At 37.0% G+C, this 14,189-nt stretch overlaps 1 protein-coding gene and 1 pseudogene across 2 annotated transcripts in view; both read right to left on the bottom strand.

Annotated features, from left to right (window-relative positions):
- Positions 1-837: 837 nt before the first annotated feature.
- The window catches only part of IQCB1 (IQ motif containing B1), a 40,408-nt gene continuing 27,056 nt past the window's right edge, over positions 838-14,189 (bottom strand). The window contains exons 9-13 of one of the 2 annotated variants that reach the window (XM_007450503.1): positions 13,041-13,183; positions 11,283-11,431; positions 3,897-4,028; positions 2,257-2,413; positions 838-1,415 (exon numbers count right to left, since the gene is read on the bottom strand). In XM_007450503.1, coding sequence (XP_007450565.1) covers positions 1,186-1,415; positions 2,257-2,413; positions 3,897-4,028; positions 11,283-11,431; positions 13,041-13,183 — 811 coding nt within the window. In that variant the 3' untranslated portion in view covers positions 838-1,185. The remainder of the gene's footprint in view (positions 1,416-2,256; positions 2,414-3,896; positions 4,029-11,282; positions 11,432-13,040; positions 13,184-14,189) is intronic. The other variant, XM_007450502.1, reaches the window with a different exon arrangement.
- On the bottom strand, positions 7,192-9,465 carry LOC103075808 (pirin-like; annotated as a pseudogene).

Genomic DNA, 14,189 nt, shown 5'->3' with positions numbered 1-14,189 from the left:
TCACAGATACTGAGTCCCATCAATTTACTTGGTTATCTTGAGGCCTCAACTATCTGATAGGCTCAAGAAAAATGATTTTTATAGATTACCTGGCATTTTTTTTGTTAAGATAGAAGAAACATTCTCATGGAGCTTTTTACATTCTAAGTGAAATCAGAACTCTCATCTGCTTATTCTTACAAATGAATTTTATTCATTTTCAATTATGAATAACAATTACATTAGAATCTTGACTAGAATTTTACTAAACTAACTTTGGTGGGATGAACAACATTATAGTATTTGGTCTTCCCATCCAGAAATACTGGTTTTCCTACTCATTTATAGAAAAAGCACACTCCAGGTTCCTTATGATATGGAGTCAATGATTTAATTGATTTTAACTTAAATTCCATATTAGCACAAACATAGAGGTGGCTTCTGGTATTAAAACACAGTTAAAGATAAACAGGAAAATCAGAAATTATTAGATTGGAACCAAATAATCATGTAGGTATTGAGAATCATAACAGAAAGTAAGCATTGTTTTAGCTCTGAAATTCCTAACAGACAAATCAAAATGCAAATAGTGTATTATATAGTTCTCTTAGTTTAATAGAAAGAATGCAATTTTATCAGGAGAAATTTTTCTTGCACTGAATCCTAGGAGGACTTTTTAATGTAGTTCCTTTTAGAAATAACAAGATACAAATTGAGTTCAAACACTGTTTGGTAGAAAATAGTCAAATGTCTTTCAAATGACCACTTCTTTTCCTCACCATAATAAATGCCAAGAGCACATTTCCTATATTAATAGAAGAATCAATAAGTGTGAAAAGCTGAAGTAACTCTGACAAGTTTTTCAGAACAATTGTTGAAAATATTTAGAAAACACCTTTAGTTGGAAAACAGCAGAAACAAAAACAGAAATATCACATTTCATATATGCAATAGAACACAATGCTGAGTTTAGTTCCATAATAAAAGTCATACCAATTTTTATGTGTGGCCAAGGATGGAAGTATGGATAAAGAGAAAGAACTGAAATCAAGGTAGAAGATAACTCTGCTTACTGCCTTCAAGTCTCATTTGGAGAGGAACCTCTGGAAAACCACGAGTTAGGATAACGCTAGTCTACTAGCATGTCAGAGGCAGAACCAATATAATCTCTAGAAATATAATTTGTCATTCCTCCAGGTAACTCCCTTAAGGGGGTTTGGTTCCACCAATGAATAAAGTTCCTAATTCTATACTAAGTTCATCCTTTGGGACATCAATCTCATCTCCTGCCTCTTCCCCAAGCTTCTTCCACCAGGGTGCTTGTATATGCTTCAGGGTGGTAAGATGCGCCTGCTTGGCCTTGGCTGCCACAGGCCTGGATCTGCTTAGGAAGAGCTCAGGTTCTTTTCCTTCTGCCTCCTTCAGACTTGGTGCTTCTGTAGTAAACAGAAAATAAAAAGGTGAGTGGAAGAGTTCTGTACCAAACAAACAGGAACTTGGAAACTACAGAGTTGGAACTCTACAATAGCAGGCAAAAACAAGGTTCCAACTCTGAGTCTATTATTATTGTCAGCTGTAGATGGCATGTGACTATTCACAAGTTGTAGCCCATGCTTCCGTGTTTAAAGGGAAAGAATAAAAGAAAGAGGTAGATTTTTTTAGATGGTTTATTTAAAAGAGCAGGAACTTTTAATATAATAGCAGAATCCTTACAGATGAGAGGCTCAGTTCCAGCCACCTATCCATTCAAAAACACAAAATTGGCAAGTAATGGCTCTAAAGAGAGGACCCTGGCCCTTTTTGCTCTACAAATACTAAAAGTGTTTCCGAGGCCATCTGAGACACTGGCTTCATGGATGGGATCTCTCATTAAATGCACCAGTGGTTGTGAGATGCAGATGAATTAATTTTTGTGAAAACACTTCATTAAAGTGCCACCATAACCATTCTCATCATCTACTTTTAAAATATGTTCAAAAAGCTTTTCATACTATATGACAGAATCTGGCTAGTAGGGCTCAGCATCTTTATAATTAATAACTTTTCATAGTTGACACATATCAATGATCGCAAGGCTGAGGGAAGCAGTCAAGAAGGTTATGGGGTCTGCATCATTTGAAATCATTGTGTAGTGATATGATCTAGAAGGAGAAGTTTCTGAGGATAGGAGATGGGCTAATAGACCACTAAATGGTGTTTTCCTTCTGAAGATCTAGATGTCACAAAATCTTACATAGGCTGTTCCTTTTAGGAAGCAAAAATGGAATGAGCACATACTCATCAACTGTTCGATGTTGGTGCTGATCCGAGCCATCAGTGCCTCCCTGTGCTGTTGGGCTCTCTCTTCTAGAGCCCTGCCCATGAAGTAGTGTTGCAGTCGTTCTTGGGCTTGGGAATGGAGCTCCCTGCTGATCACATCTGATACCTCAGAGCCCTGGGAACAAAGGACAAAAAAAGTGTCACATGAAGGACACATATATATCAAAGTATGTTTCACTTAACCACTTAGTAGAGGTTCTAGAATGGTTAGCTGTCTCTCATCAATTGAATGTTATGGTTGATATCTACCTTGTACTCTTGAGCAAGCATTAAATAGCCTCTTAAAAGCAGCTTTAAATGAAAATGCAGGTGGGCCAGATTCTTTTCGGTATGCTCCTATACCTCACTTCCTCACATAGTATGGTATTCTGGGAGAAGAGATAAGATTGAGAAATCATAGTGAAAATTACAAATGGTTTGGTAAAGATACTCGCCTGGAAGAGGAGTAACAAGACCAATCCTTTTGTTCTAGCCCCACCTGGTAAGACTACCTAACTTCTTGTCCTATCCCCACTCCCAAACTTATCTAAGCCATAATGTTATAACGGCTTCTAATTTCACAGAACAAGGGACAAAATCATTCAAAGGACCATATTCTTTTAGCTAGTCAGCTACTTTAAAAGGAACTTACCTAATCAGTTTGGACAAGGATGAAATAATCTCAACTTTGAAGCTGATAGAGCTTCTGACACCCCAGCTTTCTCAAATATTCCAGTTCATGGATCTTGGATACAGCCCTGTTCCAGCTAACACCTTACTTTTCAGCCACAGAGTAACAGCTGTACTAGAGTATGGCTAAAGCAGCACTTCTTTTTTAAACAGGAGAATGCATCACAATCACACACAGTGCATTAAAAAAAAATAGAGATCAAAGACCTAAACATAAGGACTAAAACTATAAAACCCTTAGAAGAAAAGATAGAGGAAAAGCTTCATGATATTAGATTTGGCGATGATTTCTTAAATATGACACAAGGCACAGACAACAAAAGAAAAACCAGACAAACTGTACTTCATCAAAATGAAAAAGTTTTGTGTATCAAACGACACTATCAACAGTAAAAAGGCAGCCCACAGAATGGAAGAAAATGTTTGTAAATCATACATCTGATAAGGGATTAATATCCAGAATATACAGAGAACTCCTAAAACTCAACAACACAAAAACAAACGACCTCATTAAAAAATGGGCAAAGGACTTGAATTGAAATTTCTCCAAAAAAGATACACAAATTGCCAATAAACATATGAAAAGATGTTCAAAATCACTAATTATTAGAGAATGCAAATCCAAATCACAATACCACTTCACATTCATTAGGATGTGAAAATAATAAATGTTGGTGAGGATGTGAAGAAGTCTTGCTGATGCAGTACGGAAAACCACTAATTTGAAGTGAAGTCTCATTTACTATTGACTTTACCTCTATGGTCCACGTAATTATAAGAAGACCCCAAATCCATTGACTACGGTAAAGCAACTGCATTACCTTATGCCAAAAATAAATGTACATATACAGCTGAGACACTTATTTGTTGGTGAATATCACCCACTGCAATAATGTAACACTGGTACCATGGCACAAAAGCCTACATACTGGATGTCTTCTGATATAGTCATCCACTTGTTGCTTCAGTTCAACTCTGCGTGCATCAGTGAGTTCTCTGAGTTCTTGCCAAGGAACAAATAGTTTCTTTTTCTTACGGCACTTTGCTAGGAATTTAAGAGTCTGGGACAAAAAAAAAAAAAAAAAAAAAGATTTGTGATTTTTTTCTTCCCTAACAGAACTATTTCCTTCCTACAAAAACATATGATAGTGACAACAGCTGTTAACTCTTTTATGTATGGGGAGAAAGATATGATTGTGACTGGGGTGACAGAGGACAATAACTTTATCGTTATATTCTTCTGTAGTGTTTTAATATTTTACAAGGATATATTCATGTATTATTTGTACAGAAGGCAATAAAGAAAAAAAAAAAAGGAAATCAGCTTTGGGTTCTAGTCTTAATTCTAGTCCCTTATAAAACTGTTTGATTTTGGGCAAGTCATTCAATCTCTATAGGATAGGTTCTATGTCTACAGAAAACAGGGATCCCAATTGTACTTAGCCAAAGGATTGTAAAGATCAAGGAGAAGGTATACAAGAAAAAGCTTGGTAAATGAATGTGCTTTCTCCTGTCCTTCAGAATGAATTCCTGGTAAGAAATCTTTTAACAGGCAAGATGTGGAGACACATCTGAAATTATTCTGCCCAATTTTTTTTTTCACTCTTCTCCCTTCTTTGTAGTTTTTATTTTCATCAAAGTTATATGTTCATATTGCTTAAGGCAAGGGTTGGCAAATTTTGGCCCACAGGTCAATCCAGCCTGCTGCCTGTTTTTGAACAGCTGAAAAATGTTTTTTTACATTTTATATGATTACAAAGTTCAAAAGGAAAAGAATTAATTCATGACATGTGAAAATTATGTGAAATTCAAAATTCAGTGTCTACAAATGTTTACTGAAACAAGAGTCATGCTCATTTGTTTACATACTGTCCACAGCTTCCTTTGGGCTACAACTGTAGAGTCGAATAGTTCCAAGAAACTGTATGACCTGCAAAACCTAAAATATTTTACTATTTGATGCTTTCCATAAAGTTTGTTGATATAACTATTGTTTAAAGTGTCAGTTTTAGAGAATTGTTAAAAACCTCTCCCCCCAAAACAGCAACTTTAGTTCTTTCAGGTTTTTCTTCTGATGTTTATCTCCATCTATATTTTTGTGGTTTTTTTCAGTGATAGGTATTATCTATTGACTTTCTTGTATGAAAGATAAGGACTTAGCTCTCTTTCACACATACTTTCTATATCTCCAACTATCCAATATTACTAAATCATAATTTTAGTTAATGTTGTGTTTATATTATTATGACTACATAAAGGCTATTCATTTTTCAACCATGTAGTGATGATTACTTTTTCTTCCTTGCATATTTTTATTTTCACTGGAATTAATAACTCTATTATTTTCCTGTGCTTATTTTTCTATATATTTATCACTGATTATCACAATTTCTGCCCTGTTCATACATTAAAACACATCAGGCAATCTATCAAATTAATTTTCTTAGATACACATATTCTGGAGCTTTCTGACTTGTTCCAATCTGGATAGATTATTCCCTATGCTTGGTGCATAGCTGTCATCCTGAGATCTCCCATTCCCCATCATCTCGGTGACTCTTCATCTTTCCTTTGTGTTTCCTGGATTCCATGTTGTCCTTTCTTGGGTTATTCCTTTGTTTCAGAGACTTTGTGATGCATAAAAATGTCTTTAGTGTATCTTTACCTTTAACTGATGGTTTAGTAGGATGTAGAATTCTAGTTGGAAATCATTTTCCCTCAAACATTTGACAGCCTTACTCCAATATCTTTTAGCTTCCAATGATGCTGTTGAGGAGTACTTTTTGCCACAGTGTATTTCACAATAATGTGAAATAGATGTGAGTGTATTTTTGTCATTGTATTGGACATTCAGTCTTTTTAATCTAAACCACATGATATTCAATTCTGAGAAATCTTAAATTATTTGATTTCTTCTCCTCCAGTTTTTTTTTTTTTTCTTTGTTTCAAATGTTTGACCTCCTAGACTGGTTCTGTTTTCTTTTTGCCCTGCTCTCTAGATTTCCCAAACCTTTTTTTTCTAGACCTTTTTTTATGTCTTTTTTTTTTTTCTGTCAAATTTTATTCCATTTGTTCCCTGTTATCCAGTATCTTGGTTTTTGTTTCATGTATTATTTTCTTTTAGCTCTCGGAGAAAATAATACATTTTAAAAGTTTTCTTATCCCTGCAATATCTCTATTTCCACCAAGTAGTTTTATTCTATTTGTTTCGGCCTTAGCTTCCCGCAGACGTCCAGTGATACTTTCAGCTGATATTTAAGAGTGGGCACTAAAAAGCTGTTTAGAAATGCTGAGCAGATGGGTAGGGTTTATCTATTCTGTACTTCTTTATAGGGCTACTGAACTGGGCTGTTTCATTGGAGTACCCCATTGTGAGTATATGTATAACTATTTCCTTGGGCTGTTCAGATTTCCTAAAGAAAATGTTTTCAACCTACTGTTTACAGGATACAAGCCTGGCTGACAGCACTGAGACCTGAGAAGAAAAAAGGGCTTGGAGGTTTTCACATTCAGTATAAAGATTGCCTTAATACCCTTGTTTTTACTATCGTACTTGAGCCTTCAACTGCGCTTACATTCTCCTATTGAGATATTTTCTTCTTTTCTTCTATTCTTCCCTTTTCTTGATTTTTCTTCCTTGCTTCTCCTTCTATCTTTCCTCTACTTCCTGCTTTTAGTATGAAGCCAGGCTTATGATGCTACTCTGGGAACTCAGAGTAAAGTTTCCAGAACAGAGGAATTTTTGCCCTTAGATCAGAAAAGTCCACCTTGACATCTCTGTCACTTTTCCTCATTCTTTGTCATTTTAGGACTCTCTGAAATTGTATTTATCTCCCAATGTTTATTTTTTCAACTGGTTTGTTTCAGTAAGTGCTTTTGTTGTTGGTCTTTAATAGATATGTATATTTGATACTGTTTTGCTATAATCAAGTAGCAAGAACTAGCTATCATTCTGGCTCTAGAGAGCAGACGCCAGCAAACATCACCTTCCTTCTGAGCTGCTGCTGCTTCTTTTTTTTTTTTTTAAGAAGGAACAATTAGGTTTATTTGCTTGTGCCAGGAAATATCTCACATACATTGCTATAAAAACCATGTTTATCGCTTTAGTGTGGAATTCTTTAGAAGCATTGGCAAAGTCAGCTTTGGAAACTGGATGCACTGAACTGGTGAATGCCACAAATGGAAAATTCTAGAAGGCAGCCAGACCTGCCCTTGTGCTTGTCACTAGTTTCCAGTCTTTGACTTCCAGGTTTTGGCTCTTTCAAAGCCATTTTTCACATTTCTGAAATCAAGAATGGCCTGAGAAATCTCTTCATTTGTGTGCATCAAAAATGAACCTAGAGTAAAAAGAGACATTCAGAAAGTTCTGGGTGACGAGAATATTTTCTTCTACCACTAAAATGGTGCATATTTCTGTAGTTCTTAATTTGAAACAAACTCAGGCATATCTGAATAGCAAACGGTTATTTTCCCAGCATCAGATCCTCCAGGACTGTAAAACAGGTTTTTAGGATTGTGTATGATTATAAAGACCAAACTTCAGATAAACATATGCAATTAGACCTCACTCATCCATTGCAGGCTGTCATCAGCAGTGGCAATCTCTTTATTAAAAACATTCTTAGGTTTGGTTCTATCATGACCATTTTTGTAGTTTTAGTTCTTTTTACCTTCTTTATTTTTTTTAATTGAGGTATAATTGACATACAATATTATATTAGTTTCAGGTGTCCAACATAATGATTCGATATTTGTATATATTGGGAAATGATTGTCACAAAAAGTCTAGTTAACATCTGTCACCATACATAGTTAGAGAATTTTTTTTTCTTGTGATGAGAACTTTAAAGATTTACTGTAGTTGTCAGTTAAATAGCATTGGCTGATGTCAAGAACTGAACTGATCTGATAAAAAAAATTGGCAAATCTTGTCATAGTTTTGGTGTCTCTGCAGTATATGAGGCTGTGTCCTTACATGAGGGGTCTAAGTCATTTTTGAAAACTAGTAGCACCTTGTTGACAATAACAAAAGATTACAAAAATTTCAAGTTAAGAAAGAATCACATTTTGGATTCTTTAGGGGTCAGCACACTTCTCCATGTTGAACTGTTTCTCTCTCTCTTTTAAAATTTATTTATTTAATTAATTTATTTTTGGTTGCACTGGGTCTTCTTCATTGCTGTGCACGGGCTTTCTCTAGTTGTGCACAGGCTTCTCATGGCGGTGGCTTCTCTTTTTGCAAAGCACGGGCTCTAGACACACGGGTTTCAGTAGTTGTGGCTCACAGGCTCTACAGCGCAGGCTCAGTAGCTGTGGCACCAAGGGCTTTGTTGCTGCATGGCATGTGGGATCTTCCTGGACCAGGGATCAAACCCATGTCCCCTGCCTTGGCAGGCGGATTCTTAACCACTCGCTACCAGGGGAGTCCCAACAACTGATTGTCTTTCTTTTCTTTTTTTTTTTTTGCGGAACGCGGGCCTCTCACTGTTGTGGCCTCTCCCATTGCAGAGCAACAGGCTCTGGACGCGCAGGCTCAGCGGCCACGGCTCACGGGCACAGCCGCTCCGCGTCATGTGGGATCTTGCCAGAACCGGGGCACAAACCCATGTCCCCTGCATCAGCAGGTGGACTCTCAACCACTGCACCACCAGGGAAGCCCAACAACTGGTTCTCTTAATGGCTCTCCAGGAATTAGGACAAAGTGGCTTCTCTTAGGATCCTTGTTATCCACCTGGACACTGTCACCTTCCCCCAGCACAGCTGTGTGATGAGGTTCTATCTTTTGTTGGGTGTTAGGTCCAATATGCATGTTTCCAGATATGGTATAAATGAAGCTTGATCACCCTTTAGGAATAGGCTGGGAATGCTTTGCTCCTTGGTCCAATCTTAAGTCCAAATATAAAGTTGGTGTGTAAGTGTAAATCTTGGACTTGATTCCCAGGGCTTCTCCAGAAATGACAGCAACAGTAACACCATCCTTACGGGTTTAGGGATTTTGCTGCTTTTCACTTCCTGGTACCAAGGCTCCACCATCTTCTGTGAGCTCCTCAAATTAACCCACAGCTGTAGGCCATGGACTGACTCCTCCGAGCAAGGCATCTCTGCACAATGCCCCAGCCCATGGTCATCCACTGCAGGTCTCCTGTGTTCAACTGACCAGCATGTCCACAGAAGTCTTCGCTGGCCATGATAACCCCCTTCCAGGAGGTAATACACTGTTTCAAAACCTCAGTGTGGGTGATCAGGAAATCCACCTGGTCTACCGCCTTTAAATTCATCAAACAGTAAAAATGGATCCAGGTTTTTAAACTAAGGTCAGCCAATGCTTCTGCGGACCCATGCTCCAACCCCTTCCGACTGCTCCCAGCTAAGCACTGAGGGTAACCTTGCAGGATGCCATATAAAGGCTAAAATGCGAGCATGCTGAGGCTTAGCAGATTGCAGTGCTCTGCAGAAAGAAAAGTCATTTGCCACTTGCACCAAATTGCAGAGGACCATTTAAGCATCCCTGGCCATCTCCCTCGGAGACTCCCCTGGGAGTCTAAAGCTGGCCGGGGAGGGTGGGGTCCTGCTAAATGATCGATGGCACCGGCCCCGCCTGGCCCCATGGGTACCTGGTACTCCAGTGTGCTTGGGGGCCCCTTTTGAGCTTAAGAGATGAAAAAGCAAGAAAAGAAAATCCTGGAACATTAAAAAGGAAAAGAGAGCTAATTCTTCAAATTTAATTCTAATACTATACCACTACATAGAACTCCAACTTGTTTACGTAAGGATGTGTAATTTGAAATTAGCAGGTTTACATAAGGTTTTCTTGATTTTTATCTATCTGAGAAACAATGCCTCTCTTTTATGCAAAGTGAGGGACAGAAGGTAAACAACAGTTCTGGCCTTTGTCTGCCAAGGACACTAATAACCAGTTCCTCCTGAGGGATAAGTTCAATGAAATGATATTCCAACTTCCTTCTGTGAAATTGACAATTATTTCCTTTTCTTTGTTATCAAGGTTATCTGCAGTGCTAATAGAAATATAAAGTGAGTCAAATATGTAATTTTAAATTTTCTGGGAGGCAGAATAAAAAGGTAAAAACAGGTGAAATTAATATTTTGCATGTACTGAGTTACATAAGCATAACTCAATATATGTAAAATATTAGCATTTCCACATGTAATTAAGACTCCGTGCTTCCACTGCACCACTGCGGGGGACACAGATTCCATTCCTGGTGGGGGAACTAAGATCCTGCATGCTGCCACGGAGCCCAGCCAAAAAAAAAAAAACAACGCAGTAGCCATGAGGTAAAGGTATTAGAAAGGACCCAAGGCACTGATATCCACGGGTCCATGGGTTAATCCTTAGATGGCATTGCTTAGCAGAGGGTAAACAGCAGATGTGGGTGTGATTCAGTGATGGTGCAGGACTGTTTGTTGCACACATGGCCTAAAATCCCCAAAAGAGCCTGAGAAAGATGGAGGCGGCAGATATCTCTTCTTATTTCCCTAGTATTTACTCTGTTTTTTAAGCGGTTTAAAAAAATCTTTGTAAAAGCTTAATCAGAGAAATCAATGAGACTGTTCAAAATCTATCACTGTGAAAAACTGAAATTGACCTAAAGTTTAACAATAAGGGATTATAAAACTAAATGCTACATGATCTGAAATCCTAATATGAACGTTAACTATGTATAACTAGATATTAGGAAAACGGGTCATTAAGTGAAATAGACAGCCTTGTACTATGCTTTTCCAAGGTAATAAAATATTACTATGCTCCAGATAAATCCCAGGAAGATCATCATTTAAGAACACCATTCTATAATTCAAGAATTATAATGACCTAATTATACCTAGTGTATTATCTGTGCATTAAAAAACATCTAATATGATAAGCTGCTCCTACGTAGGACTTTACAATTGACAAAATACTTTCCCATAAATTAGGTCATCTGATCCACATAACAACTGAGTAAAAAAGATAGGGTAGACATTCATTCATATGTCAAGCACATGCAGGAAGCTGACAATAAATAAGACTTCGTTCCTTACCCTTGAGATTCTCGTTGCTCAAGTAAGAAAGAAAAAAATTAACAAATAACACTGCATTTTGGTAAATGATGTACAAGGGTCTATGGAAATACTAAGGACTGAATGTCTAAATCATTTTGGCCAGTGATAAGGATGTTCTCATTTTAAGAAACTAAGGCTCAGAAAAGCTAAGTGATTTGACCAAGACTTTACAGCAGATAAACAGGAAAGTCAGGTTTGAACCCATGTCTTTGCCTCCTGATCCAGTACTCTTTTTGCTAAATCAGACTCACTGCTCTTTGAAGTGTGACAGCTGCTTTATACTCCACAAGAGATGGCCTCTGTTGGCGAAAATTCTTCCTTTCCCTGTACCCTCTCCAATGTTTCTGGATAATCAATGCTGATTTCTCTTCTATTTCCCGATTATGTTTTTCCACCTGACCTAAAAAGATAACAAACACTATTACAACATACTCACTTCTATGCTTTCTCAAGTTCTAGAATCAAGACAATGAAAGTACCAACAATCTTGCAGTGCTTTTATTTTTTTCAATATTGATTTTCCCAATTCTATTATTTTACAATGGTTGTAAGATTTTAGAAACAAAGCGCTCCAAAAGCTTTCTCAGATTATGCATCTTCTTTAGAAAAGACTCATATTATTATTTTGTCTGAGGAATGAGAAAAGGGCTAAAAATCCAATAGCAAGAACATTTAGAAAAAAGAATCACAAGTAAATAGTTAGAAAGTCATTCAGTACTACCAAAAGGGAAAAGCACATTGTGTATATATGTTACCTACTCTGCGTGGTTTTAAATTTCTCTTTAGTCACTCAGTTAGTTCTACAGATGACTTTCTTTTTACTTTCTGGGAGTTAGTCAGCATATAGTCTAGGGTTCACAGTAGCTAAGTGACAGAATAAGGCAGAAGGTAAAAATAAAAAGGGATATATTTGAGAGACAGTACCAAAAATTGATAGGATTTAGTGGTGAACTAGATGTGGAGGGAGGGAAAAAATTGTAGGATGTCTCATAGATGGGACACTGAGTAGACTGTTGGTGCAATTACCTGAGAGATGAGGAATACAGGAAGAGGAAATCAGTGAGGGAAGATAATGGCTAGTTTTGAGGATGTTTGTGGATATCTAAGTAAAGCTAACCAATAGGCAGCTGGCTACAGGGCTGTGTTGTCCAATGTAGTAGGCACTAGCCACAAATGGTTACATAAATTTAAAGAAAGTAAAATAAAATTTTAGATCCTCAAGTGCACTAGCCACATTTCAAGTCAACAGCTACCTCTAGCCATTGGTACTGTGAAGATACAGAACATTTCATTTTGTAGAAAGTTCTACTGGGCAGGGCTGGTCTAGAGCTTAGGAGAGAGGGTGAGGATGCAGACAAGATTCCAGAGTGCTAAGCACTCAGTTGGTAGTTGAAGCTGCAGTTATGGATGGAATACCTCAGGAAGAGCAACATGAGAATAATGGGGTAAGGATGGAACCCTGGGAAACATCTGTATTTAAGGGAAAGAAAGAGAAATATGAGGCTAGTGAAGGATACTGAGAATGAGTAGTAGAAGGGGGAAGGAGTAGATCTAAAAAGGAATCTTGAAATGACTCAGATCTCCCAGACTACACTTTAATATTAATTTCAGCTTAGTGTGTCAAAAGTGGCAAGAGGTGTCACAAGGTTTGTACTGAGTTCTGAGGGCAGAATGTAGCAATATTCTAACACCTTACTTAAGTTCAAGGGGGTTCTTTCTTTATGCCAAAGACAGATATCTTTAAGCATAAAATTTTGTTTCACTAATTTATCTGAAAGAAAAGAAAAATTACTGGAGAGATTGCTCATCATAAACTAATAGGCCTTAATCAAAAAAAATAGTTACTTTTTTTGACTCAAGAGATTTAATAAGATTTATCTGAAAAAGGAGAAACAGGGAAAAGGTCCACATTTAAAAAAATAAATCATCAGGTAGCTAGGAAATTTGGTTTATTAAAAGATACCCTAATCAGTCTTAATTACACTTATAAAATTGATACTGCCACACACCTGGATGAACTATTTCAAGCATACTCAGCCGTAATTCTCGGGAAAGTCTCATGGCTCTCTGCCTTTGAAGTTGCAGTTGTAATCTGCGGTCCTCTTCTTCCTTCTGTCTACTTAGCTTCAGTAACATCTTTGTTCGCTTAGATCTGTGATGGAAACATTAAGTACACACAATTTTCATAATTATATGTCCACTCAAGAAGTATTTATGAAAAACGGCTTAACCTCACTAGTAATCATATAAATACAGACAGCAAAAAAAATTTCAAAGATAATTCCTAGTGTAGTTAGAGTATGATGAAATAAGTTTTCATGTGCTGCTCTACAACCTTTCTGAAGAAATATTTTGGATACATGCATCAAAATATTTCTGAAGAAATACTTAAAATATGTATCAAAAGCCTTAAAAATGTTAACCAATTAATTCCATTTCTAATTATTTTCTTAAGGTAAAATCCAACACATATGTAAAGACTTATGTTAAAGGATGTTCTCCATAGCATTACAACAGTAACAAGTTGAAAACAAACCATTTGTCCTACAATAGTGAGTTATATAAATAAATACTGGTTCATTCACTGGATGGAATTCTATAAACTATGAAAAAATAAAAATTTCAAAGGAGCAATCAACTGTCCCTAAGGCAAACAAAGAAGAGATAGATTTATGCCCTTAAGCTCGGTTTCAAGGGGGAAGTTAAAGGGTAGTGGAATATGCCACTCTGGCATAAAGATAGTTTTGAGCTGGAGGCAAATGAGAATCAGGAAACACAGAAAGAAGCCTTCCCAGAGGATCCCTTAACTGTCTAAAAGCAGAAACAGCTGAGAAATGAGGACTGCCATAAATTTCCCCTCCCAAGGAAGTTTTATGGCCATAGAGATGGAACTGCACAAATAACCCATATCTTCCATAAGTTCCCCAATATATTTACCTTCCCCAATATACTTACCTTCCCACAGTTTGTTGCCCTCAGAAGCCTAAAATCCTCTTCTTTTCACCTGTCACTTCTCTATAAATTATTCTTTGTTAACATCTATATAGGCCCCAATTATTATTATTATTATTTTTTTAAGGTAAGAAGTGGATTTATTTAGAGAAATACATGTTCCATAGACAAAATGTAGTCTTTCTCAAAAGGCGAGAACGGCCCTG

This window comes from Lipotes vexillifer, unplaced genomic scaffold (genome assembly GCF_000442215.2).
Source record: "Lipotes vexillifer unplaced genomic scaffold, Lipotes_vexillifer_v1.1 scaffold1106, whole genome shotgun sequence".
Lineage (NCBI taxonomy): Eukaryota > Metazoa > Chordata > Mammalia > Artiodactyla > Lipotidae > Lipotes > Lipotes vexillifer.
The sequence above is the reverse complement of the archived record's forward strand: the minus strand, read 5'-3'. Positions and strand labels throughout refer to the sequence as shown.